A 27,741-nucleotide genomic window follows, 5' to 3' on the forward strand; every position below is an offset into this window, starting at 1 on the left:
GTCCAAGTGTTTGTTTGTTTTTTTGGGGGGGGGTTTGCCCCAGGGATTTCCTCCTGAAAACCCTGCTCTTTAGTGCTCGATCGGAACAAACATCAATTTGGGTTTCCCACGGATTGTTATTTGCTCTGATTGAGCTTTAAAAAGCAGGTTTTGGAAAGGAAGGATTTGGACCAAAAAAGAAGAAGAAGGGGTGTTTGGACATGGAGTTATAAAGTGCAGACCGTGCCTGGAAAGAGAGGAGAAAGGTTAGTGTGGATAAATTTAGAGACTGGTTTATTTGTCACTGCTTCCCTCCCAGAGATGCTGGGAGGGAACTGAGGATCACCACCATAGAACTCTTAAGAATCCTCTCAGATATTCCTTTGGGGAAGGTTTGTAATGAGGTGTGGATTTTGGAAGCTCAAAGGCCATATCTCATTACAAACAAACCCTTCCCAAAGGAATATTTGGGAGGATTCTTAGCCTCTGAAGAGAATTGTTACTCTAAAGCATGCTTCCCTGAATTGAAATCCGTCCCAAACTGGTACTCTAGTTATTGAAACATAGAGACAGAGCACTGGTCATGATTCTAAAAAGTTTATAACAATCAAATGCTTGGATTCTCAAGTTATTTTTTATTATTTGTTTTCAAACATTGCAGAACCCTGACAATGCAGTATACTTGCAGTATACATAAAATAAAATGTAATTTACCTGCTGGGTCAATTCAGAAGGTCCTTGGACATTAGGGTGATCTGGACCTGGTCTTCTAAAGTACTTTCTGAATAGAGATGTTTATAGAATCACTTCTGTCAGATTCCAAGCTGGATGATTGGTTTCCTCTATACCAGAATGCATTGTTGAGGAGGTACCGGTACATTTTTTGAATTTTCCAAGCTGCCTCCTTTTTTTGCACTCTTTATATTAGAAACTCATCAAAGGTAAATCTTAAAAATAAGTTCTCTTTCCATCATAATATGGGCAGTTGCATAGTAGTGTAAAAGCACAATTGTACAAGTCTGTTTTTTAAAACTAAAAAGAATGAATGGTGAGTTGATGTTGCTTTTAATTTCCCCCACCAATTCTGAGTACATGTACAAAACTTGTTTCCACATTCCAAAACCAGGCAATCCTGCTAGAATTCAATGTCAGTGGGATGGTGGCATCTCTCAGAACAGTTGTGGAACTGTTCATCCCTACTTCCCTGTGTTTTTATATTTTGTTGGAAGCCACCTATAGTGACCGGGGCAACCCAATCAGATGGGCAGTGTACAAGTAATAAATTAATAGTCTTATTCTTATTAAATGGCAAAAGAAGTACCAGGTGAGTCTTGTTCCCCAGTTGGTAGCAGGAGGATTAGAGAGCCAGAAGTGAGTCTTTACTGAAAATTCTCTTTTTCATACAGTGATTGACCGGTGTGCGAAAGACAACGGTGACTGCAGTGACTATGCCAACTGCACACAGATTGGGATTGATGTTTCCTGCAGCTGTTTCCCAGACTACGAAGGTGATGGCTACATCTGCAGCCCTATTGACAGGTGTGCAGATGGCATGAATGGAGATTGCAGCGAGCATGCCACTTGCATCAACACAGGCCCTGTAAGTATGACCCTTGGTATAATACAGAGCGCAGCAGTCCTAGGAAAATTTTGGAGTGAAAATGGACAGTGGCTATAGAAACTCTGAGGTTCTTCACATTACCACTTGCATTCTTGTTGTCCGCTTGCAAACCCAAACTTCAGTAAAGGAATGTGGAATTTTCTGTGCTATACAACTTTAGCTAGGAGCTGGGGAAGGAGATCTCATATTTAGTTTGCTTGTCAGAGTGCTGCATATAGGAAATAACACCCCCACACACACCCTTGCATTTCACTTTTAGCAAAATCAAGGCAAAGCACTGTCTAGCTGGATGACTTGAAACCACATTTGTGAGAGCAGGGAAACTCACACATTTCATCAGCCTCCTGAAAAAAATCATGAGCAGGTCACCACCATTTTCAGCTCATGAGAATGCATGCAAAATACAAAGCACAGTGATGCAGGCGAAAGATTTCTGTTTGGATTTAGAAATGCAATTCAGTGAAAAGTGTCACCTAAGAATTAACCCCTCTTTGACCCTTCCAACATGTAAAGTTATCAGCAGACTTAGCATGACATTTCCCCTTTGGCTTGGTATTCAATTGTCTTTCCCCCCAGTGGTCCTTGCCTTCTGCATCGTCCTGTGTTTCGCCATAAGATTGCCGTGATAATGTGGGTTCCTTTGCCCTGCAGAATTCCAGGCGGTGTGAGTGCCATGCCGGTTACGTTGGAAATGGAATCCAGTGCTTGGAGGAAGCTATCCCACCCATAGACCGTTGCTTGGAAAATAATGGGCAGTGCCACTCTGAGGCTCTCTGTAGTGACCTGCATTTCGAAGGTATAGGTCCCTGTTACCATCCTATAATTTCCATGGAACAATCCTTGTTTTATAAGATGTATGCTTTGTACCTGTAAGATTTTAAATAGTTTTTAGTGTTGTATTATACACAGTTGTGGGACGCGGGTGGCACTGTGGGTAAAACCTCAGTGCCTAGGGCTTGCCGATCATATGGTCGGCGGTTCGAATCCCCGTGGTGGAGTGAGCTCCCGTCGTTCGGTCCCAGCTTCTGCCCACCTAGCTGTTCGAAAGCACCCCTAAGTGCAAGTAGATAAATAGGTACCGCTTTATAGCGGGAAGGTAAACGCCGTTTCCGTGTGCTGCTCTGGTGCCGGTTCGCCAGAGCAGCTTGTCACGCTGGCCACGTGACCCGGAAGTGTCTCTGGACAGCGCTGGCCCCCAGCCTCTTAAGTGAGATGGGCGCACAACCCTAGAGTCGGACACGACTGGCCCGTATGGGCAGGGGTACCTTTACCTTTATACACAGTTGTAACCTGCCCCAGGACCTTAGAGTGAAGGGCGGGAAATAAACCCTCCTCCACCTCATTCTCTTCCTTGTAATGTGTGTGTGCAGCAGAGGGGGAACCCCAGACCCCATCTTGGCAAAGCTAGATACATACCCATTCAGGTCCATCTTCCTCTTTCCCATTAACACTCATCCAGTTTGATGAGCTTTCCTCTACTGCCCCTCTTGAAATTTATTGGTGGCCTCTTTTGCCTGCAGACATCTACCACCTCTTTCCTTGACTATTTTGATATATTATCTATTAGATCAGAGGATATCAGCCCCCAGGGGTACACTTGTTTCCTTGGCACTACCATGGAAAGCCTACCCAAAAGCTATCACTCAGCTTTCTTTTCCATGACCTCCCCCGTCTCTGAGACAACACTTTCCTTGAAAATGAAAAAGGCCTCGCAATCAGAAAATACAATTGCAGCTCAATCTTTTGCAGGTCACCTATTGCGTTTGGGTTGCAGGCTGTGAGTCTGCAGAAGAAAATGGGGGGTGGGAAGCGTTAGCCCTGAGTTGCAAACCGTTTCCCTCAGAGATGGGCCCACACCAAAGGGCACTTTCCCAGATCTGACCCACAGCAATGTCTAAAGGGGCACGATATTGTATGCTTGTTTTCCAGAAAAAACAGTCGGGGTCTTCCACCTGCAGTCTCCCCAGGGAAAGTACAGATTTACTTATAAAGAGGCTGAAGCGGCTTGTGCTGCTGAGGGAGCTACAGTGGCCACTCTTAAGCAGCTGTCTGCGGCACAACAGGTAACAGTGCAGCCATTGCCTCGCTCATTTCCCTTCACAGTTGGTCTGAGGAGTTCAGCTCTACTCCCACCAAGTTGCTAAGAATGTATGTGCGCACGCATGTGCCTCAAGAAGCCCTTGACATTCCTATTGAGTGTTGTTTCCCAGCAGTTGCCTAACACACTCAAACTATTTCAGAAGGTGGGCCTACTATAGGCGTTGACCTGCTCTTTCTGTGATGAAATAGGCCGTGAATGAACAAGCATGGAAGGTAAATGTTCCTAGGTGGGTTCCTCCCCTCCCCCACACACTCCCGCACTCCACCCAATAGCAACATTTGGTAAATGGGCATCTTGCCTATAACATGTGAATGAAATGAAATACTGCCCCCTCCAGCCCAGGCATGGCAGTCTGAGTGAGACAAGTACATGGTGTATAAGAGCAAGTTGGTTCTCAGGGAGAGAACCTCTTCAAGGTCATGGTCTGACTGAAATACAGGACGTTAAGAGAAGCCTGTGTTTCTTTTCTTTCTCCAGATGGGTTTCCACCAGTGCATAGTAGGTTGGCTTTATAATAGGTCTGCAGGCTACCCAACTGTGTACCCAAGTTTGAAGTGTGGCGGTCACCATGTTGGAATTGTGGACTACGGCTTTCGAAGTAACGCCAGTGAGAAGTGGGATGCTTACTGCTACAGAGCTCAAGGTGAGAAAGTACGGCTTGATCAGTATGAGTTCAAACTAGGGATACCTCAAGTTTGGCTAGATGGGGATATTGAAGCTAGTGAGTGCCCCAAGCTGAATTGGAGATGGAATAGAGAAGTGAAGCTAAGCGGGATGGAAGCTCTGTTGCCTGAAACTGATTTGCATGCCAAATCATGGCATACGAAAGTTTACACCATCTCTTCCTCCTTTTCCCCCTCTTTCAGATGTGCAGTGTGTCTGTAGGGATGGGTTTGTGGGAGATGGCTACACATGCACAGGGAGTCTTGTGGCAGTGCTGGCCCAGAAGGCAAATTTCTCAGTCTACTATTCTGTAAGTACATTAATGCTTCTTTTGGCTAGTACGGAGCAGGGAGGCCTCGGGAGGTGACTTTCTCTATGTATTCTTGCTGCTATGTGTATCTGAGAGCAGGGGCTCCCAGCTTAGGGAGCCATGAACTTGTCCCAAGAGGTTCATGAAGAAGGTATTCTACCCTTCTGCTCGCTCGATGTTTAAAGGAGAAGGAGGGTGGCTGCTGCTTCCAAGAACAGAGCTATACTTTTAGGCTGACCACCACGTTCCTTTCTCTGTTTCAGATGGTACTGGATTATGCCAATGCCACCCAAGAAGGATGGGAATTTTTTAATTTCCTCTCCACAGACATGACTTACAAAACTCTTTTTGTACCCCTGAACTCCGGCTTTCGAAAAAATGCAGTAAGAAATGCAAAACAGGACTTTGCGATATTATTATTTTGTACTTGCACTGCAGCCTTAAAGTGGTTTAGTTTTGGTTGAATGAACGCATGGATAATTGTATGGCTTATTTAACCAATGGTCATCACTGTCTACAAGAACTGGTCAAATATAAGATCACTGAAGTAAACCGTTGTATCAAAATACATTCAAATCAGATTCCCTTAAAGCAAATGACCTCCAAAAGAAAAGACTAGATTAAATGTTTATTCCCTTTTCCCATGGAGTCCTGAGAATTTCTGCGGTCTCAGGGAATAGAAGTTTGTAGCACCTTGGCCAAATTATGTTAGAATTATTTTGGGAAAGCCATGGCAGCTAAACCATAAATCTAATTTGTTGCATTGATAATGGCCTCAAAGTAGTTCTGAAACGAGGTTTCTATTTTAGAGGAGGAGACCTGCATTCCATACCCAAATAAAGCCAGTGACATCAACTAGCCACAGAGTCCCTGTTCTTGTGTCATTTAAATGTAAATGAAAGCTTTGCAGCAGAATAGCTTTGAAGAATGTCCTCAGAGCTGAGCTCCAAATTTATTTACTGAGGTTTAAAAATAAACTCTTTGATCTGATGGCGGAAGGTATTTTCAAGGAGGCGTTGAAAAAAGAATGAGTTTCTTTTCATGTTTTAAGTTTCAGAATGTGAAACATCCTCACAGCAGAGGAGACTGGCAACCCAGTCCGTGAAGTGTGGTAGGACAAAGAGACCCTAACTGGGGTCCAAACAATGAAGATAACATAGCTAGTTTTATATCACTAAACTGACCTCACTTGAACAGAAAGTAACATATTCAACTTGTGAAGGAATGCAGAATTTGCTGTAACTACATGGCCAAGCACCAGGAGTTATATAACAGATGGCTCTTTGCTCCAGTGAAGGGTTCCATGAATAGAAGGACACCATTTTTAAAAATCCTTCTCAATCCTAGGGAACAAACTGGAGGGGGGGGCAGGCTCAGGGGCAGCGAAAGGGGGAATTAGTGAAAATTGCTTCCCCCCTCCATTCTGCTCACAGAGGCTTCCAAATGATAGACAAACCTTCTAGGAGAGGAGAGATACAATTCAATATCTCTGTTCAATCCTTTCCAATGGCTCTGCCCCAGCTGTGCTTGTGTTGTGTGTATATATTGTGTTGTCCTGCAGAGAGGTTGAACTGAAGGTTGCAATGAAGTTGACTATGGTTTTGTCTCTCCTCTTTTTCTCACCAATATCATAACTTTGAATGGAACTGAAACTCTTCTTTGTCTTACCAGTCTCTAACACTGAATGATCTGAAGCTTCATTCATCTGCGAGAGACATGGCCCTGATGAGCTTCAATCTCACGTCCGGTGCCGTTATACCTTCGCAAGCCGGATTCAACCTTTCCATTGCAGATTCCACGAATAACACCCGCTTTCCTGTAAGTATCTCATATGGGTAACGACAGAATCAGTTTTACCTTTATGGATTTGACTGTGTAAAATGCTTTGCACCACATGCAGCAAATTTTATTTGCAATCCTTGAAGTCTTTAAATTGTAATTCAATGGTTTAGTAATTTGGTTTTCTTCACTTTTATTGCACCAGGGTTGTAAGATGATTAATAATTCAGTGATAGTTGAATGGGATATTCTGGCCTCCAATGGGATCATTCATGCTATTGAAGCACCTCTGATGGCACCTCAACTTGGGCAACTTGACCAGGTTGGTTATTAGTTGGTTTGTATTAATCTTTCAGAATTATCCTGCTGCAGAATTATCCAGTTTGCATCCCATTCATCTCTGCTTTACTACATAAGTAGGATTTAAATTCAGTCTTTTAAGAAGTGATGTGCTTTGCAAATAATGATCAGCGGGTTTGATTCTGTGTGTTCCCAAGTCTATAAATGGAGGCCATGTTGTTTAACTAACATGGATCTGATTGTACAGTAATTAATTTTTTCCATAAAATTCCAGCTTTTTAAGATTGTGCAGTTACTCATTTTACAAAGGAAGACCCTGAACAACAAAATAAACCATATACAATTTCACAGAACCTTTAAACGAAAATTCACCTCAAAACTAAGCCATAAAAATTACCCAGTTTATTATGTTCAAGGCCAAAATGATACTATAAATGACACTATAACTATCCGATTAGCTACCCAGCAGTAACAAGATAACCAAAATTATGATCAAGATGCAACATTATATTGATTGGAAGAGAAGGAAAGCTTCAGGGCTACTTGAGGGTTGGTCATAAGTACTTCTCCTTTATTGGTTGCTGCTTCCTGTCCAATTTCTCAGCAGTTTTCTACAGCTCTGGTGGCTGTTTTGGGGGACAGAGATCCACCAAACATGATCATAATGATAAGAGTTTTCGGATTTGCTGTAGAACAGCATGGCACTTTAAAAAAACACTAGCTGCCTTTAACTAAGGCAGGACTCTAATCCAACATTTTGAAATACGAACAAAATTGCTTTTCACAGGTTGTTGGTGCTGTGAAATCACCTGCTGCTGTGACCATCAGTGTATCCATTGTAGTCTCCCTAGTACTGTGTGCAATGGTGGCTGGCGTGTCCTACATCTACCTCAAAAGGAAGAACCAAGGATTCCAGTTTCGCTATTTCAAGGTATCTTCGTCATGCATTTTGTTTATTTAAACCATTAATATACCACCTATCATAGTCTCTAAACGGTTTACAAGTCCTGCAAAGTGTCAGCTCTTCATTCATTACTCCCACAGACTTTCCACCTTCAATTATATGGATTAAGTGGGGAAATATCTTCTAATTTGTTGCATTCTCATTTCTGGTCACAGGCACCTGTAACATTGCATCCATGCCAAGTATTGGGAGGAATTCAACATAGCACTTAAAGTCCCTTAAGAGTGTACTAATTGTGCTAGTGGAATGGTTTGCACAGGAAGCCAGTACAGTTGGATGTGCAACAGATTTTATCTAGCCCTGATACTTCCTGTTGCTCAATCAGTTGCACAACCAGCTTTTGTTTTTTATTTTTACGAGATTTATATCCCACCCTTCATCATAAGATCTCAGGGCAGTTCACAGAATAAAATACAGGATAAAAACAAGTAAAGAATTTATTATTTTTTTATAGCAACTACTCATTTTTCTGAGGAAAATAATTAGTTTGCTTAAAAGTTTCATAATTTCTCACGTCCCACTCACATTGTAGCTTCAGTTATGCATCACAATAGGCAGGACAACTCTAGCTTTCGGCTCATTTGGCCGGCCATGCTGCAGATGTATACGGGATGAGGGAATCCCTTTGAGCACTAATGAAAGAGCACTATATCAATACTAATTATTAAAATTATAGACCAAATTGATGCCAGTGGTTTGTGCCTTTTTAAATTAATTAATCAGCTTTGCATTTAGAAGGGCACAGACATGCTTAGCCTATTTCTACTTTGCCTGTAGGCTGAGCTGGAAGATGATGAGCCTTCTCCCTGGGAGGAAAGGAGCCCACACTTGGTGTCCATTCCAAATCCCATTTATGGAGCAGACATCTCAATCTATGAGCCATTTGAGGTAAGACAACTGATCTTTATATTCTGTTGATATATTTATACAAAGTGTAGTGAAGTTTTTCTAATTGCAACCTTTTCTACATTTACTGTCCATATATAATCAAAATTAATTAAGAAAGCATTTCTCATTAGTCTCTTAATTGAATCATTTAGAAGCCGCCTTGATTTTCAAGCAATCTGAAGAGGCATTGCTCCCCCAGTCTAGTTGCTGTAACTGAGTATCACAATAAACCAGCATTTAGAATGACAGGAAAATTCTACCCTCCTTCTGGACTTGACCACTCCCTTGCAGCACAGCTGCAACTTTGGAAGCTTTCCATTCCCTTTTCAATAAACTGCAGTTAAACGTTTTGCAAGAGCCCCCCCAAAACTGTGGCAAACCTTAACAATGCTCTATTTGAAGGAAACCAACAACTATGGTTTGTAGAACTAAGCCAGCTTCTTCAAGATTAGCTACAGTTTAGGGTTCAGACTAATGTTAAAATATGATTAATTCAAACCGGAAACAAACACTTCTGCTCTCCTTGCAGTCTCAGCAGAAAGAGAGGGGAGCATGCAAGTTTGTGGGAAAGCTAGGTTGATTCCTGTGATCACAAACCATAGCCTATCATGGCATCTGAATACAAGCAAAGTTTTGCTTTTCCATTCTTCTTTCAGAAGGCGATCACCAAACTGGGATCAGCAGTACTTAGTATCTTGGCATAGTGATACTTGGCATAGTGCCGATAGTATCTTGGCATAGTGCTGCTGAATAATCTTCAATAAAAGATCTAAAATGGTGAATTTAAGGCTGCCCAAAATGATTGCTTCCTTTGCTCTTGCAATGCGCACCAAGCCACAGATGGTCCACATGGCATATTTGTAGTGGAGAATTGATATTGTAGTGACCGGTTTGCTTGTACTACAGTAAGTTTGCAAAAGTCAAGCTTATTCTCTATAGAACTCTTGTCAGATTAACTGGCCTAATATGTATTTGAATGTTTGTTTCAGGATTCTCTCACCGGAGAAAATTTTTCAGATGCCTTTGGAATTCAAGGCGACCAGTAAGCTGGAAACAACACTTTCCAGAAGCTTTGTAATTCAGAATGAACAGAATATGGCTGTTATGGACTGCTAAGAAGCCTTGCCTGCCCTTTCAATGGTGACAAATTAACAAGCGGCTTTAATTGTAAATTGTTTAACATACCTCAGTTCCATTCCTCTTCTTAAATACATGGGCAGGAAATCGGGGCCCATAGAGCTCCTTGCCCTTGCATGCACACAGGGACTTTGGCAATTTTCTGTTTGAATGTAGCCCCCTTGTGCTGTTTTGGGTGTCAGGAATGGGTTTTTGGATGTCAGGAATGGGTTTTTGGATGTCATAAGGAGTGGCATTGGGAAGGTGAGGGATGGAAAGTCATGTTGTGTTCTTTGGATTCTGCTCCTAAATCTTCAGGCTGAAACTTAGGGAATATGATGACTCTTGAATGTTTTTGGATCGGTGGATGCTGTGGAGAATCTTCAGTGGGCCAATAAAATCTGAGTTCAGTTAGATAACTTTACTCTGAAACTGCACTATGGAGCCTTCTGCCGATCCCTTTTAAAAAATGTTACTTAAAAGGCAGTTTGAAATAATACTGCCTGAAAACTGTAGGCCCATCTTTGTTTATAATCCTACTGAATTTATGTACTGTTCCGAGAATGACAGATGTTTGTAAATGAATGGGAACAAGCAAATGTTGTCAACCTTCATTAAGTGTTTGGTTATTTTGAACCTGAAGGTAGTTATTCAACACTTAGTAAGGATACATAATGGTGAAAAGGTATGTTCTGCCTTAGGATTGAGAGCCATTATTTAGTAATCCCCACACTGCCTAAGAGAAGACAATGTCAAGAGAAAGTCATTATCCCATGATGCAATACTTTATTTTTGTAAAAATAGTAAATAACCAACAAAAGAAACATTCTACACTTGCAAGGTCACTTAGAACAAACCACAAATTCTGTGTAGTGTGGGAAAGAAGAATGAATGTTTGTGCAGATTGTTATGAAGTAGGCACGCAGCTGACAACAGGATGCTTGGTGAGCAGACCTGTGAGCCAAAACTATTTTACCTTGCTCGGACAAAATTTGACCAAATCATTATTTCAGTTCAAGTTCTGAGCCATTTGACATTATACAGAGTTGCCTACTTGTAATAGAATGAGGATAATGCTAACTTGAGCACCTTATGACACAGAACCTTAGGTTGGGTTTCAAAAATGCTACAAGAAAATTCTTAGAATAATTTAGATCATAAATGTGCTAAAAAGTACAGATGTTTGACAAATAATCCAGTATCACTTTTTCGGCGGAATACAGTAAATACAATGGAAACAGTATAGCAAGTTAATTGGGTTCTCTGCCATTTCAATCTTACAGCTTTTTATTCAAATGCTCATTTCCTTCACCTAAACATCGAGCCAAACTGATATTATATCACTTAGGAAAACTAGCTGTTTAATATATTTCATGTTCAAAAGCTAGGTCACAGATGGCTTTATGATGCAGGAATGGTTATGTTAGTTATTCATGTTATCTCTTCTGTGTAGTATAACGTTAATTGGCACATTTAAAGCAGGCAACATTAATAAGGAAATGAGGTGACATCAAGTTTTATACCTTCACTTTGAATGGGAATGCCCAGCCTTTCCAGAAATTCTGTGTTGGGCAGGGCTTATTCCCCCCCCCCCCATTTTATTCTGGTTGACACCCCTGTAGGCATTCCACAGTGTTATGTGTTTGCCTACACAGTGCTTATCTGTTTTTAAGTCATCATGTTTGAAGACAGACTTGACATAGTTGAGAACGTGTCAAAAGAGAAGAAATAACAATAAAGAAATAACAGCTCTACATATTATATTTGCTTGCAGGACACATGCAGACTATATAACTATAGTTGTCATTAAATACAGTGGTACCTCGGGTTAAGTACTTAATTCGTTCCAGAGGTCTGTTCTTAACCTGAAACTGTTCTTAACCTGAAGCACCACTTTAGCTAATGGGGCCTCCCGCTGCCATTGCGCTGCCGCTGGGTGATTTCTGTTCTCATCCTGAAGCAAAGTTCTTAACCCGAAGTACTATTTCTGGGTTAGCGGAGTCTGTAACCTGAAGCGTATGTAACCCGAGGTACCACTGTAGTAGAAAACTTCAGAGAGGCCATTCTAAGGTATGTTTGTTTCCTTACTTAAGATGTGAATAATAAAGTGATTCTTTTTTTTGCACAACTAAACTTAAGCCTATTATAGCTACAGAATAATTTATCAAACCACATTTTATAAACCAGCTCAGTGTGTTTGACTAATACATAGAATCCTAATATAAATCCCTAAAAGAGTAAAATATAAGATACAGTACACAAAGGCCAGTATCCTAGTCTTAAACGACATCACTTTGGTACCATATACATGAGAAAGAGCAACAAAACATCTCCTAAAGCATCAACTACAGTGGCAACAATTTCTATAGCTTGACAGTAAGGTTGCTTTGGCATCATTAGAATGCAATTTACCATGTCAATGCACAGTTCAGCTTAATTCCAGTTTTGAACTGCCATATGTAAGACAAAATAGTTCTTGATTAGATTTTTTAAAAAATTGTGCTGGAATCATTTGGAGCAGCTTTATTTATTTATAGCCATACCTAAATTAGCCAGCATAAAACCCATTATAGAATTCAATCATATTGCAGTATTTAAAAAATAAACACAGGTCCCCTGCCCAGCTTTTAATTTATACACCTGCAACGCTTATCAGAGCCAGCCCAAATGGACTTAGGTGAGTCTTCCAGGGAAAGATGTTCTATTAAATGGTATGTTTCTGATCTGCAGTAGCTGGGTACAAAAACAGGTATTAAGTTGAGGGTCAGGGGGCTCCATTATGATGAAATATAGAAAAGATGTGTCGCCAAACTAGCTTCGGCCCAAAATGTTTGCCTTTACCAATATATAGGAAACGGCCTATTATTAAGTCAGACCAGTTGCAGGATTTTAGATGGGACATTCCTAAACATACAGAGAGCTTGAACATGAGGCTTTTTATATGCAGAGCATGTGCAAACACTGGAACACTTCAGTTAACATGGTCTTGATAACTCACCACTTGTATTAGCTGATGCTTCTTCTGAGTAGTCTTTCAATGGCAGCTCCACCTATTGCACAGTGAAAGAGACCCAGGTTTACATCTCACACAAAGGAGAAAGCACCCGTGGCTTCAGCCATTGGACCCTAGGCTCACCTTTTGCAGGACACTGGTGATAGATTGCGTCCTTCATTTGTGTCAGGCTAAAAAGTAGTAGATGCTTAAATAAAACACCATTTGTTTCCATATTCTGATCTCAAGCTAAGAAATAGGTTTGAAATTCAAGCTACACTTATACAATGGTGAAAAGTAGCTTTTAGAAATATATGGGATGGTATATTTAATAGGGCTGATTGAAATATGCATGCACATCATGTGAAGAGTGCAGCAACAACATTTATTGTTGAGCCATTACAAAGCTACCACAAACATAGTGCTTTCCAATGGTCAGGTCACACATTGTGCTACAAGTCAAAGTGTAATCAATTGGTACATGTGGACCAGTCCACGCTCTAGCAGAAATGCACACTACTTATTGTGAAATCTCACTATGCTCCCAGCAGCAGTCATTGATCTGCCGGGTGAGAAACTTTGCTTGTTTAGCCCTTATGGGCCATGCTCACAATAAGCTCTGTTGAGCACTACATTTGTACATAAAACTGAATTGGCTATATGTTGTTTATTATACTGTGCTCAGTTGTGCAAAGATACACAAGCTAGCACCTTTGAATTTATAACCTCATCAAGTGTTAATCTAGCACATTCTGAGCTGCTGGCAGTTATTAAAGTTTAAAATTCTTTTGCCAATTATTTAGAGTGCATCTCAGCGCTAGTGAATCAAAAGTAATTCTGGCTTAGGTCTTAAGAATATAAATGTGTCCACATTTTAGTAGGAATACATCCAAAGCTATTTGCCAATATAATCACAGCTAAGTCACATCTAAAGTCAGAGTAGAGACATGGACAAATAGGGCTGTATAGTATCAACAAGTTCTGAGACTATAATCGGATCACGGCTACACAGCGCACAAACTCTGGATCTACACAAACGTTTTGGGTAGAATCTCTAAGTAGAAGGAACTACTTTATGGAGACAGTGCACAGGAACCTAATTCACCTTTGGACTTCTTATCAGTGAAGCATTTCTAAGACATAATTTGCACAGCCTTTTCACTCGTTCATCTTGAGTATCTATTAGGAAGTGCTGGGAGGCAAAGGACAGCAATAGGCACACACTGTAACCAGGTTGCAATCTAAGGCTAAGCTGCTGGGCCTTTCCTATACAACAGCTGTATCGCAGCAGTGGGACATACACATCCTTTCACCGGATGTGCACCATTTCCTCCAAGAATGGAGTCTTCATGCAACCAGTGCAGAGCTGGTCCATCCAGAGGGGAGCTTCATGCTGCAGCGGAGTGCGCCGGGGGTAGAAGGTGAAGTTGACATCATAGTTCAGCAGGCAACTGATGGAGGCCATGTAGATGTCAGAGAAACGGATCAGTCTTCGAGAAAAGTAGGTCGGGTTGTGGAAGGTTCGAAAGATGCTTCCAAATTGGGGGTTAAAAAGATTCTTCGAAAGTGACCTGGAAGGAAATTATTTGCTATTAAGCCATGAGAACAGAAACCCTTGAAAACATCTGGGGGTTTGCACAGAAGGCGGAGAACCCCCCCCAACCCCAGGCGACACCCGAGTGGAATAATAATTCAAGACAATTGAATTATTATGTTATGGGATTAAAATTTTGGCCACAACTTTATTAAAGCTTCAGATGTAGGGAGACCTTGGCTTAGGCATTAGCCGTTTATCCCTCCCAGTCCCTGGTCGGGGATCTGGGGAACATCAGGGTTATCCAGAACGTGTGGGGATTGGGCTGGCTCTGGAGAACGTCTGTTCAAGCAGAGAGCCTGCCCCCCATTTTGCCGCTGTCGCAGGGGAGAGCAATGACAACCTATTGGCGTATGGCCAATGCCTCCCCTCAAAACAACCCCTTTAACGGGGAATCCTGGGATCGCCACTGCAGGAGGGGCGTGGGTCACCGCTTCACGCCCCTCCCATTTAGGGAAGATAGACTAAAGGATTCCGCCCAATGCCTGAAACCGTCAAAGTTGTGACGTTTTGCTACGGGGAAGACAAAACCTGCCAATGCAGGAAAATTCCTTTCCGGCCCTCCAACAGAGACCATAACGTAGCAGCGCAGTGTAAAGAAGAGGTTAACCTGCAAAAGAAGGCTTAACTGAGGGAGGGCAGGGTGGGAGAAGCTCTGAAGCCGACTGAGAACTCCCAGGTAAGTTCCGCCCATTATTGTGTGGGCAGGGCGACCCTTCTGGCCAACTCTCTCCTGGCAACGCCTCCCCAGCTGGGATTGGGTGACTGGCAGAGGTAGGCGGCTACCTCCAGGAGTCCAGCCTGGGGGGATGCGAATCCAAGCTGTACTGCTGGAAGCTGCATGGGATTGGGGGGGGGGGCTGCATGCGACCACGCAAAAGGCGCCCCCATTTGATGTGGGGGTTAGCTACTCAGAATTCCTCTGCTGTGTTTCACCAGTAGATTAGTCTGTTTAAGGGAGCACCCAGCATCCTCTTTAGAGCTTGCTAAAAGCTTTTCCTGCACCCCTTAAGTTCTGAGAGACAGGTGAGGAGTGCCTGACATGTTTGTCTTGCTACTTCACCTGCCCTTAAGTAGGCCACCTGCACCCCTGAACTGTGTTCAGTATAGAAGCAAAGCAATATTGGGGATTAGCATACTATGAAAATGCCTTTCAAGTCACAACCAGTTCCTAATTAAGTGTGAGATTTGTGTTTGGAATTTATGTAATAATACAATGACAGTTTTCTCTTTTTTTGAGGCGTGGAGGAACAGACGACAATAAAAAAATATCAAGACCCACCTAATTTCCTGTCGTTCTTTCATCCATTCCAGTAGCACCTGCCTAGATTCTGCATCTTGATACATCTAAAAGTAAAAATAATAAATAAATCCAATATGTTTGAATGTTGAACATATCTGAATATCAGGCTAAATACATGTTCCTAATACTTATGAAGGTTGCAGTTTTACATCTCCTTTCATCAAGAGAAAAGAAATACAAACAAGGAAATATAACCAGAAAGTTGGCTTAGCTAAGGTTAGGGTGATGGCAAGCCTAACCATAATCATGCTAGGCAACTACCTAATAAAATCACCAATTGGTCTATTTTACCTGCATTCTCTCCAAAAGTCCTGTAAGAGCCTGCTGCCAAGTCAAAGAGTGCATATACTGTTCTGTATTAATGATTCGGATTTCCGTCTCAAGTTCTGGAACAATGGCACCTGTCCTCCAACCATGCCGCAGCATGAGATCCTAAGAAAGAGGGAGGGAAAGGCATAGCATAAGATACTGTGATGCAGCCTTGTAAATAAGTCCACAATACACATTTTAATAGCCCTGGCATACTGATAAATCAGTTCATAGCCTGAAGGAAACAATTTTTCATCCAGTTCTTACTCACCAACAACAAGCAGGAATGCCACTATTCGTTGTTAGCTTTTCTCTTTATCCTATAGTCTACTCTTTTCTTTATCACACCATTTAATTTTTAAATAAACATTAATCTTCTTTTAGCTTTATTAGTCCTTGAGGAGTGGCAGTCCTTAGGAGTGGAGAGGAGGGGGTGGCGATCTCTGGGTTGAACAGAATGTGCTACAGAAATGTATGGTGATGTTTTATTTACAAAAAAAAAGGAAAAATTCTTAGTAAACAAAATGCAGCAGTTGAAATATGTTTGTGGATGACAGCATCTGCAACCGCAGGCTAGGGAGTCTACTCAAGGCCAGATCATTCCCAAAAGCAGTCAACCACTCATGCAGACTTGGTTTTATTCCCCTTGATGAAAAATATATATACCCTGCCTACCAAAACATGAAGATAGCATACAAAAGATACAATATACTCAAAAAAAATTAATGTCAGATACAATAAAAGTACCCAATAAAACTATTCAATAAAAGCTCTGCAGAGTTTTTCCTAACAGCAGCCTCGGCAAGGAAATCAGCTTGAGTGTAACTGAGCCAGCGCACAATGTCAGCTGGCAGGCTGGAGCTCTTCAGATGCACATGTAAAGAGATATAGCAGAATAGAATCCTGTGCATCGTTATTACAGAACAAGTTCAACTGACCTCAGTGGGCCCTATTATTTTTGTCTAAGCATGCACAGCAATGGGCGCCTGTCCAGCAGAAACACCCTGCATCCCCCCACCCCATCCAATTTTCTGGAATGGTTCTTGCAAGGTGCAAGGGGTTGCTGCCAGAAGGAAATAGTGCCTCTCTGTTCACAAGGTATAAGGCAGATCCTGGCCAAGCAGAAAGGCAAGAAGTGGTGGGAGGAAAAATCTCTCATTTTGCAAGTTGCCTTTAGAAAAATAAAGTTAAAAATAGTAGACAAAGTTGACACGGGGGGGGGGGGATCCAACAGTTACTTTTTAAACTGTTATTCTTAAAAATGGTTATGTGCCTTAAAATGGCAGACTAGAAGAAGAAAATATTGGACCTTTTGCAATAAACCTGATGCTGGTATGGGTTTCAAATCAGGACTGGCTAAAAAGGAACCACCTATGCAATGGGAGTTGATCATGCTGAACATTGAAGAATCAAAGCCATAGTGTGGGTGTCTTCCACAAATATATCCCAGAGCAACAATACTGAAGCTGTCCTTGGATTTTGGTAGCAAGCAGAGGCCACTAAGTAGCACTGAGATAAAATTCCAAGTGGGACTGGAGTACTTACTGCAAGGTCGCTGTACAAATGGTCACCAAAATAAAGGACCTTGGACCCACGCCAGCCTGTTAGCCGCAGAAAATCAAACAGATTGCCCTGAAACATAAGATGAACAAAAGAATGTGAGAATAAACTTAAATATCTGGTTTCTTCTTGCAAAGAAAAACAGTGTGTGCCGGTCCTGAAAAGGTCAAAAAAATAAGTCTCTCACTACTTTGATTTTTCTACAGAGCCAAGGAAACAAAGAGAAAATATTTGTTCAGAATAAGCTGCTTATTAAAAAAAACATCCATGGGTAAAAGCTTAAGGAGTTCTCACGGGAACTTTGTCAAATTAAGGGAAATGGCGACTTTGGAACGCTAGATTTATAATCCCATCATTCCTACAAACTCATATCTTGCACGTTGTTTGTATTCAAGGAACCATTCCTAAATTTATAGACTAACTGATCCCTAAGTGTGTGGTGAGTTAAGTTCTTGTCTGATTTAGCTTCACTGTAGCTTTGTACGACAATCCACTGCTACTCCAATACTACAGTTGAAAAACTACAAACAAAAAGGGGTTGTATCCCGAAAGCAAAGGGACTGATGTTAGTAATGATTAATTTCGGTCCCATTACCTTGAATGGGTCTGCTTTAAAGCATAGCTAAGTCATGATTCATGTTAGTGATTTGCTATGTGCTGAACATTAATTTCAAGGTAGTCTAGGCCCAATTTCAATGTGCTATTCCCAGGGCCCTCAAAGTGGGACACAGGCTACCTTATAAAGGTACACTTACTTTTTTGCAGTGACCATTATCTGTTCCTAAGCTTCTCCCACTGGCCCAACTTCTGTATGTTTTGACTGGGCTGCAAGGCAGATCTGTCCTCAGATATCCTAGCAGCAAAACCCAGGCTGCTGGGTTCCCTCCACTATTACTCATGCTTCCTAATGAATCCTGGCATGACCAGAACTAGACTTCCATCATCACTGACGTCAATCCCAACCCATCACATTCAAATTCACGCAGGATGAATGAATGACATTTTTTGCTGTTTAAAAGATCATCCCAATTCCAACTTTAAGAAACTTTCCCAACATTGGCATGCCTAGTAAGAATGGAGAAATGTGTTAATTTCAGAGGGAATTTGTTGTCAACGACATAAGCACACACCAATAATCATCTCCCTAACTATGACAACCATTCAAATGTTTGTGCTGGGAAGGTTTTAACATATCGGATTCTAAGACAAGAGTCTGGTAATAAAGACATCTGGGAAAAACACAACTAGGAAACTGCGGGTCAAAATGATTTCCCTACTGGGACACTTTTACCCATGTATTAGGTCACATATGGTATGAATATACAGAGCCTTCCTCATCTTCCTAGTCTCATCCACACAGCATTCTATTAACAAATCCTGAAGATATTTAGCCATATTATGTTTGTTTGGATGATGCTACAGCCATTGTCCAATTGGCACCATATTGTTATGTCTGAAATCATTGACTCAGCAATGAAATACTTTGACATTATAATTCTGAAGGCCTGATTTGATCACAGCACTGCCTCAGAACCATTTCTGAATTTTAGAGAGCTCAACTGTGAAGCACATAAAGTGGGTTACTAACAATTTTTCGTGGTATCTTCTACTGATCAATAATCTTCTAGCCTTCCTCAAAAGATTTTTCAAGACCCTGCTAACTCCTAGTCTACCTGCGGAACAAGACTACCTCGCCTACATATTAAAATAGGAAAACAAAACCTTGCTCAACTGTTTTCCTTCAGAAACAATGGGATGAAATCATTTCAAAAGAACAGGACAAATATGTTTATGACTTCGGAAGGGTAATTATCCACCTCAGCTTTTATCTTATGACATATTTGCACCACAGTTCTAAGAATGGGAGATTCTAAGAGAATGGAAATAAAGAAGCTATGAAAAAAGTATAAAACAGCTTTTGAAGAAGAGTAGCAAATACCTTTTTCATGCTTGCTCACATACTTCAAAGTGACTCAAAAAATTCTAGTATCCTTAAGCTAAGCCATGAAGTGATAAGATACTGTTAAGTAGTCTTACCTGTTTGTAAATTTTCCCCTTTTCCAGTTTGCTTATTTTATCCCAGTGCAGTGAACCTTTTTCATCCATTTTCCTGAAGGGTCTACAAAAGTCAAACAACTGCTGTTACAGGCCTGTAAACAAGTGAGTCTTGCTATGGAAACTTGAAGTAAGATGACAAATGGGAAGTGATTTCTTAAGTCACTTTGTGTTAAATCATCATTAGTTTTATTATGTGAACTGTTCAAAAGTTTGTTAATGAAAGCAGCAGGAGGAAAGAAATTGGCCCATTTATTCACAACAGTTTGCATAATGAAAGTGTATGGTCTGTTTTAAGAGAAAAAATAGCCACTGCATGCTTTCTTTTTCTAGGATGTTAGGGACTCAATATATATAACCACTTCAACACACATGGCAGCTGGGATAGAGGAAAAGGTGTCCTAAAAATAGTTATTTGACTTATTGTACATGGATGCTTGACGTCAATGGCTTGCATTACACACAGTATTAAAGACTTCAAATACTCTGCAAAAGGCAGGGAATTAACATAATACATTTCTGTACAATTTGACAAACAAGCAGTTTTAGAAGAAGGAGCTTGGGTTGATCTGGCCAGAATTTGAAATAGCAAAAAACTAATTTGGCATCTTGAAAGGAAACGCAGTACTGCTAATGAACAGCTGCTGTCAAAACATGGCAACTGAATACTTAATTCCTCTCGTCCCTCACCCCACCAGTCAGGATTCCTGCCCATAGCCTGACTTCAGGATGTTCCACATTCCTGGCTCTGCCCCCCTTTATCATCAACTAAGGATGTGGGGCAGAGAAGCACCGAATCTGCAGTTGCCATTTTGTGTAACAGCTGCAAAGTTAAATGTAATATGTAGGTCTGGTATACTACAATCACAAAACATACTTGCGTCTATCAGTGAAGAAATTCGGCTTATCTGCTTGAACAATGACCATGTCAAAAAGGTCTCGCCAGTTCTTGCCAACCATGTGCTTCATTCCTTTATCACTGCAGACAAAAACAGGGAAAGGTTATTTCGTTTAATCCATTGCATGGTACTCTAGAGAAAGATTTCATTTTGATCTGATGAAAGACATGGATTATCTGCCAAGATTTTTTCTTTAAAAAAAATAATTCTAACCTGCCTTCCTAACAGCATAGCAGGAGCTGAGTTTTCTTAGGGCTTACTGTTCGACTACACAAAGATGGGGACCACAAAATGATTTTTCCTCCCTTTACTCTGAATTCCAGAAGCAGTCAAGGCAATAATATAAAATTAATGTCATTAGCGCAAGGATTTTTGTGTGTGCAATGAAACTCTTCTCTGCTCTCCTCCTCTGTGCCCTCTAAAATTGTTCTGGTGGATCTTCCCAACGGTCTAGAATGTTTTGGGGAGGCCATAATTCCATTGTGCAAGTGTAAATCCTTGAATTAATTGAACAAATGTACTGGATACTGCCCCAAGCCTTCTTACTTCTTCTCTGGGTACCTCCAAAATGCAGACCAATCCCAGAAGGGAGCCTTTCTCCATGCTCAGGAAAGGGTTGGGGTTTTGTCCTCAGTACTGTGCTAGGCTTCAGAAGCAGTCAAAAAGTAAGAAAGCTTCAGTCCATTTACATGTGTTCATTAGGCTGTCTTCAATACATACACTGTTCTTAATGTTCTGCAACTTTATTTATTTATTTAAGCAATTTACGTAGCAGTGTATAAGGAGGTTACAAAAGAGAAAAATATTAACTATGAAAATCAGTAAAGTTTTCTTTTAATGCTTTTAAAACTGTTCACCAAGCACCTCAAGTCTGACAGGGTAGACCCCTGTCAGATCTCAGAGGCATTCCAGAGAACTGGGCCCACAGTTCTGAGCACACAACTTCTGGTGCATGCAAGCCAAGAGCAGAATTCAAGTAAGTTGTCGTGTGCACAGAACAAGGTCTGCTAGCGCAATGGGCAGTCTTCTCCCTCTTCCCTGCCCTGCATCCCCCAAATATGTCCTGGAGGAAAACCCAGAACAGACTTAGGGAGTGTGTGAGGGCCCCATAGGAGAAAAGTCTTGTTGTCCCTATGTTGAATTCCACTCCATGTATCAGGGCCACAAGGGCCAACTAATAGCAACTCCCCTGAAGACCAGGGTGATCAGACAGGATAGTTAAGGAATCAGGTGGTCCCCAAGTTGTTAAGGCCCTGTGAATTAAATTATTCTCCAATCCTTCCCTGCCTGAAGTTCCCCATGGCTTCTGAGTTCAGCTTGACAAGACCTCAACCATGCCTTTAGGCTAAAAGGTTCATACTGGCTAGTCCATTCGTGAACTAGGCTAGGAAGCCAGGACGGGTGTCACTTGCTGCATAACACATGCAGCGGCAAACATGCATTTGCCACCATATTACATGTGAAGAAGGCTTCAGCATTTTGAGGGCTCCTGCAGAGGTTTCTTAGAGAGGCACTTGGTAGTTAATTCGTGAGATAAATGGCTCCAAGTCATTTCCAACCTAGATCAACAACAGAATAGCACCTTCAGTTCTGCAAAGGCACGGATGGAGAACATGTTCCATTACCAAAGTCTACAAAAAACACCTATTATGGGAGAGTTGATTTTCTTAAAAAGGAGTTTACTATAGAATCTGAAGGCTTTGGCCCATTACCATCTATTCATTAGGTTACCTATAATGCATACAATGTTATTGCACAACCCTTCCCTACTTGAAGATGGGGTGCATCCAGAGATCCTATCAGAGCCCAGTTGCTTCTCACTTTGGCACGTGAGGAAGCACCACACACCATCAGGACATTATAGAAAACAGGATGCCTCTATTTACCTTCTCTATCCCCAGCCAGCTCTTTCCTTTGTTCCAGTAATTCAGATCCATAGCATGAGTAGTCACTCACAGCAGGCAAACAGGGAGGGTGAGTTGGAAATATCAGAGGCACACAGACCATAGAGTTTAGTCCACATGCACCTATGCATACCAAGGTGGGACAACGAAACAGACCTTGCGCATGTACCAGGACAGAACTGTGCCCCTAGGAATGATTACAATCACTTTTCAAATTTAACTTTGCAACCACAGAACTAGCAATGCAGTTTCTCCAGTTTCACAGTCGTGTACAATACTTTGCTAAAACTTGCTGTACTTGTTTGTAATGGTATGATTACGTTGTTAACTGAACGCCACCATCACCTGATGGTGAAAGCAGGGTAACAAATCAAATACACAAATAGATCCTGATGTTATTATAACAATAATAATATCTTATCTTATAGCAATTAAAAATGTTTACATAAGAAAGCTGCTATCCAGATGGTCTACACTGAACAGTTACTACTGTCATTTAACATTTGCACATAAGCAACCATTTCATCAAGATGCATAAGAGATGATACTCACACAAAGCTAAAAGGACTGTTTGTGATAAGAAATAGTTTTTTGTTATGGTTAACCAGTCGATTTAGGACAGCATAAGTTTCATCTCCATGAAGAATATATTTTTCTGCAAGAAACAGATTAAGCTAAGCATAATGTAGAAGTACACAACACTATGACAAAAAAGAAGAAAACATTTAGGCAAATTTCAGTTTGGTGGTTCAAAACCATTAATCTAAAGCCATTAGATGCCAGACAGCATTCATTACTATTCAAAAAAACCTTAATCAAAGTTTAGAACTTAACTGACCCATGTCCTTTTCAATCCATTTGTACATCATTCCTTTCACATGAACATCTTTAATGGCATCCTAAAACAGCAACGAGTAGTTATGCATAAGTCTTAAACCTTGTATTGTATTATACAGCACCATTAATGTATACACAGCTTTATAAAGTAATCATCAAAAGAGAAAACTGTCAGGAACTTGACATATGATGTAGGAAATCTGCACCCAAAGCACTAACACAGTCTGTGTATCAGTGGACTTTGAGGGCACTCTCTCTCTCTCTCTCTCTCTCTCTCTCTCTCTGTGTGTGTGTAACACAGAGAAACCAAATGATAAGTAATTTCCATGAAACCACTAAAGTCACTGATACATGGGTATATTTAAATTTACAGTCCAAAGCAACTGTAATGCTAAAGATGTATAAGCAGAGTTCTGCTTGTGTGGTCAGGTTCTTATAGGTGTTGAAAAAAAGCACCTTAGGAGTATTACTGAAGATGACAAATGACAAAAGCAATGTGCAAAGTAGAGTCATGACACCTTAAAGATGAAGTGGAATCCAGTCCACCAAAGCATATGCCACAATAAACTTGTTAAGTCTTTAAGGTACCACAAGACTGGTTAATGCTGCAACAGAATAACATGGCTGCCCCTCTGGAAAATGCAATATAGAGATTCACTATACTTCATGCTAATTAAAATAATAATTAATGATTGCTTGATTTTTTGGTCTCCTTTATTTATTTATTATTATTTGACAATGATACATTATGCTTGCACAACGTAACTCTCATATAAGACACGGGACTGCCAATGGCAGAGTTTTCACCTATACCCTAAAACAGCTGTACTCACACTTATATCCTTGTAAAGATGAACTTGGTCATACTCAATATTGTGAGTCATGAAATAGTCAGTCACGGATGAAAGCAGAGTCATTTCAGGAAGGGAGAAGATGTCCATAAACTGCTTAATTGATGGACCCTGTCCAAAAGAGGAAACACAATATAAAAACTGCTGTTTAACATAATGTACTTCTATAGGAAGTGGGAGGTTGGACACAGTGTCTCACATTTCAGCTGAACACAGCGTACCCTCTGCGAATGCAATAATAGAGAGTTACTGAAGTTTTTGAATCAGCAGCTGTGGTTTTGCTCTCCAAAGCAACGAATCAAACGTGGCATGCATGTACAGGAGTCAGAGACTTACTGTAACTAGGCAAGTATGAGATGATTTTAGAGATTCTGGTAAACAACACTGGGAACATGGATACTTAACTGGTATGCATCTAATTCTATCAGGATTTGTGAAAGATTAGCAAGCCCCCCCTTTTTCCATCAGCTTTGGGACTGACGTAAAGAAACACCCATCTACTGATGTCTGCTTTTTAAAGCTACTATTACGTTGTTGAGGCTGTTCTACTGCTGTCTTGGGTTTTACTTGAGATGCCTTTCGCTCACCTAATGGTATCAAAAGATGGGATATAACATACACACACACACATGAAAAAACTGCTTCAGCAGCAACTTCATATGGCCAAGGAATACAAAAACAAATAACATTACCAAATTTACCAAAGTAAATGAATTAAAAATTCCACGCAGGAAACAAGATCATTCAAGTTATTAAAAACTGCAACATTGTAAATAATTATGTATACAGATTCATTCCTTAATATTAATATACCTCTTTAAAGGAACTTCATTGACCCATTAACCTATGATCTACAAATTATATTCAAAATTGGATTGGGTTTGGTTTGCTATATATTTTTAACTGTATAATCAGTTTATATAGTCACTTCCGTACAGAAATGTGACTGGACAGACTGCACTCACGTGCTCACCATTTCACTATAGCAACTGAACAGAGGCTTGGTTTATAGAGAGATTGCACACACAGCAAATCTTTGTCATGATGCAAGGGGATAAACCTATTGCATGGTATTCACATGCTATCAGACATGGAAAAAACATAGTAGATAGAGGGATAAATCATTGGTTAGCTTTTGATTTGCATGGGACCATTGTGGGGATAGATTGGTAATGGTCAGGAATGTATATGTGTTATTGTATAGAACAACAACAAAAAAGTATTCCCCCCCCAATCTTTTGAGGCAATACAGTCTATTTGAAGCATTTGGATTTAGCCGTATTAAAATAAGCTAAATGAAATAAAAATAAAATAAATACAAGTACCCTAGATTGAACTGCACTGACATGCAGAATATGAGAAAATATCAGTGATCTCAAACTCTGTGCTATCATGAACCTCCAGCGCCTATTCTGGTCACTAAATTTTCTGGTCACTAAAAGGGTATAGTAAATAGTAGGATACTACTGTACTTGGTGATTTGTTTATTTCAAGAAGTACTTCCCAATTTCTCAGGTCTTTAAAGAAATGAGAGTCTCTAGAAATGGCAACAATGACACAGACAAAAATCTGTTCTCTTTTAGCAGCTGAACAGTACGAAACAAAAAACAAAAACAAAAAGCCAAGACTGAACTACAAATTAAAGCCATATGTGGCAGTCTGTTAACAACCGAAAATTATTGAAATATGACCTTTCCTTTCATCTGACTAAAGAAATAATCTGCTTTATAATACAGATTATGCTAAGAAACACTTTTATTAAACAGAAATCAGATACTAACTGCCATATGGCCAGGGGGCTGGTATCGTTGCTGATTGAGCAAAACAGCTACACCATAATGACCTTAACTAGTCAAGACCTAATTCAACAGAACTCACCTTCCAACTATAATGACATCAACAAATTATTTCTGGTCTGTCAGTTGGAAGGGACTTATGTACACTGTCAATGCACACAGTAGAGCAATAAACTAATCAATACCATGTTATCAGACCATTCAAGACCTACCTTCCTTCTTTTTAGGCTTCTGACTTGCTAAGCTAACATTATTCTACTAATATCTTGTGTTTTTTTAATACATGTCTCATCTCCAATGCTTCCCATATTTTAATTGGATACTTTTAATTTATTGATGAAACCCTGACATTTGTTTTAAAACAATATAATAAGCAGCCTTAAATGTGTTCAAAGGACCCCAGGAGGGGAGATAATTATTTTAAATAAGAAAGGCCAATGAATAGTTGCACTAGTGGGAGCCAGAACTGCAGACCTAGAGGTTACTTTAAAGTATAGCAAAACATGGAATATCTGCTATAAGGTAACTGCATATTATCTTAATGGAGGGAGAGGTCAGGGAAATAAAAAAGTGTTGGGAGAAGCCAAAGAAGCTAGAATGATCTTTGTTAAAACAGAAGGGATTCTCCCCGCCAGCAGACCACCACCTACAAGGTTTTAGATTAAAAACAGACAAATACTGCATAGGAGTAGATGTTTCTTACTCAATCCAAATGCAAAGAAAAAATGTACCGTATAGTTAAAAGGTCTTTTTAAAAATCAATGTAATTTAGTTCTTTCTTCAAGCAATTATAAAAAACCCTCATGGGTCAGAATTTCCCTTTTTTGTCATCACATCATATATCCATGGAGTATGAGACAACAGTGTTTGCTTTAGATATGGTTAGTCTACCATTGAGCAAACAATTCTCTCTCAAAACTTTCCTAACACACAGAGCTGTCATGAAGGACAAATAAGTCATGTTTAACCATGGTGTGTAATGGGTTTTTTTTTGGTTTTGCAAAAAGCTATATAAAGCACCAAAAATCTGTCTACTGCAACTATGCTCTCTATCTTTTAAGATTTCACTGAACATCGCTCCCATTAAAGCATATCTCCACAGCTATTTTTTTATGACATTACAATTTACAGGATGGTGAATACCGTACATCTCTTGATTGTACAGTATGATCATGTAAAACACATATTAGGCCCTGCTCCCATGAAGATAGAAATAAAACTGAATGGAAGCTAGTATGCAGGAATAATTTGTACCAACCTTTAGGAGATTGTTAATGGATGAATATACACACCATTTACCGGCCTTTCCCACAGACCTGTATCCAATGAGGGCAAGGAAACATGAAGACATGACTGCACTGTTGAAGGAACCTCACAGAAACAGAAAAACTTCTCTAGAAAAGGCGGCTGTTCTGCAGCTCAATTGGCAGCAAACAACATATTGTATCCAACCAAGTCACCCCATTAATGGAAAAACTTCTGCCTACGCAAAGGAACTTCCTCTACACCCCTTGAGCCCCTTTACCCAAAATCTTGTTCTGGGGTCCTTCCAACCTTCTGGATCAACTGTGGAGAGGGGGACATGGGAAGACAGGAGGAGTCCTTCTTGGATGAATTTGCTGAGTACAACCCAATGTGTTACATACAAGTATTACTTCTGTTCTAAAGGCGTGTATTGCACGTCTCCCTGTCCAATGGGAGAAGGACAATGTATTTCAAAAATTGGAACTAGGGAATTGTTCAAATGTTACTTTATCTGTGAACCTTAATGCATAAAAAATGACGAGAAGGAGAGTAAGGCAACACTTGCACCAGAAAAGCCTATGTTTATCTGAATGCACTATCTCATTGACCTTGAGGAATGAGTACACAAGCCTGAGATTTGCTCATGATTTAGCTGTGCACAGAGATTCAGAGAGT

The 27,741-nt window shown here is 40.5% G+C and overlaps 2 protein-coding genes and 1 long non-coding RNA gene across 5 annotated transcripts in view; 2 read left to right on the forward strand and 1 right to left on the reverse strand.

Moving 5' to 3' along the window:
* STAB1 (stabilin 1) overlaps positions 1–9,863 on the forward strand; it is a 90,967-nt gene extending 81,104 nt beyond the window's left edge. For 2 of the 3 annotated variants that reach the window (XM_081900188.1, XM_081900190.1), the window contains 11 exons: positions 1,386–1,579; positions 2,252–2,396; positions 3,530–3,663; positions 4,179–4,344; positions 4,568–4,674; positions 4,938–5,057; positions 6,346–6,492; positions 6,656–6,775; positions 7,541–7,684; positions 8,495–8,605; positions 9,595–9,863. In XM_081900188.1, the coding sequence (XP_081756314.1) occupies positions 1,386–1,579; positions 2,252–2,396; positions 3,530–3,663; positions 4,179–4,344; positions 4,568–4,674; positions 4,938–5,057; positions 6,346–6,492; positions 6,656–6,775; positions 7,541–7,684; positions 8,495–8,605; positions 9,595–9,651 (1,445 nt within the window). In that variant the 3' untranslated portion in view covers positions 9,652–9,863. The remainder of the gene's footprint in view (positions 1–1,385; positions 1,580–2,251; positions 2,397–3,529; positions 3,664–4,178; positions 4,345–4,567; positions 4,675–4,937; positions 5,058–6,345; positions 6,493–6,655; positions 6,776–7,540; positions 7,685–8,494; positions 8,606–9,594) is intronic. The other variant, XM_081900189.1, reaches the window with a different exon arrangement.
* A 624-nt stretch (positions 9,864–10,487) lies between these two features.
* Positions 10,488–27,741, reverse strand: part of NT5DC2 (5'-nucleotidase domain containing 2) — a 31,551-nt gene continuing 14,297 nt past the window's right edge. Inside the window, exons 6-14 of the mRNA XM_081900295.1 lie at positions 24,008–24,136; positions 23,176–23,236; positions 22,890–22,992; positions 20,412–20,513; positions 19,517–19,598; positions 17,465–17,551; positions 15,902–16,042; positions 15,590–15,654; positions 10,488–14,284 (exon numbers count right to left, since the gene is read on the reverse strand). Coding sequence (XP_081756421.1) covers positions 14,023–14,284; positions 15,590–15,654; positions 15,902–16,042; positions 17,465–17,551; positions 19,517–19,598; positions 20,412–20,513; positions 22,890–22,992; positions 23,176–23,236; positions 24,008–24,136 — 1,032 coding nt within the window. The 3' untranslated portion in view covers positions 10,488–14,022. The remainder of the gene's footprint in view (positions 14,285–15,589; positions 15,655–15,901; positions 16,043–17,464; positions 17,552–19,516; positions 19,599–20,411; positions 20,514–22,889; positions 22,993–23,175; positions 23,237–24,007; positions 24,137–27,741) is intronic.
* Positions 24,145–26,083, forward strand: LOC309363922. The gene is made up of 2 exons (XR_014165656.1): positions 24,145–25,194; positions 25,230–26,083. It is a non-coding gene; the product is annotated as an uncharacterized lncRNA (long non-coding RNA).

Source organism: Podarcis melisellensis (assembly GCF_964234715.1).
Source record: "Podarcis melisellensis genome assembly, chromosome: 2".
NCBI lineage: Eukaryota > Metazoa > Chordata > Lepidosauria > Squamata > Lacertidae > Podarcis > Podarcis melisellensis.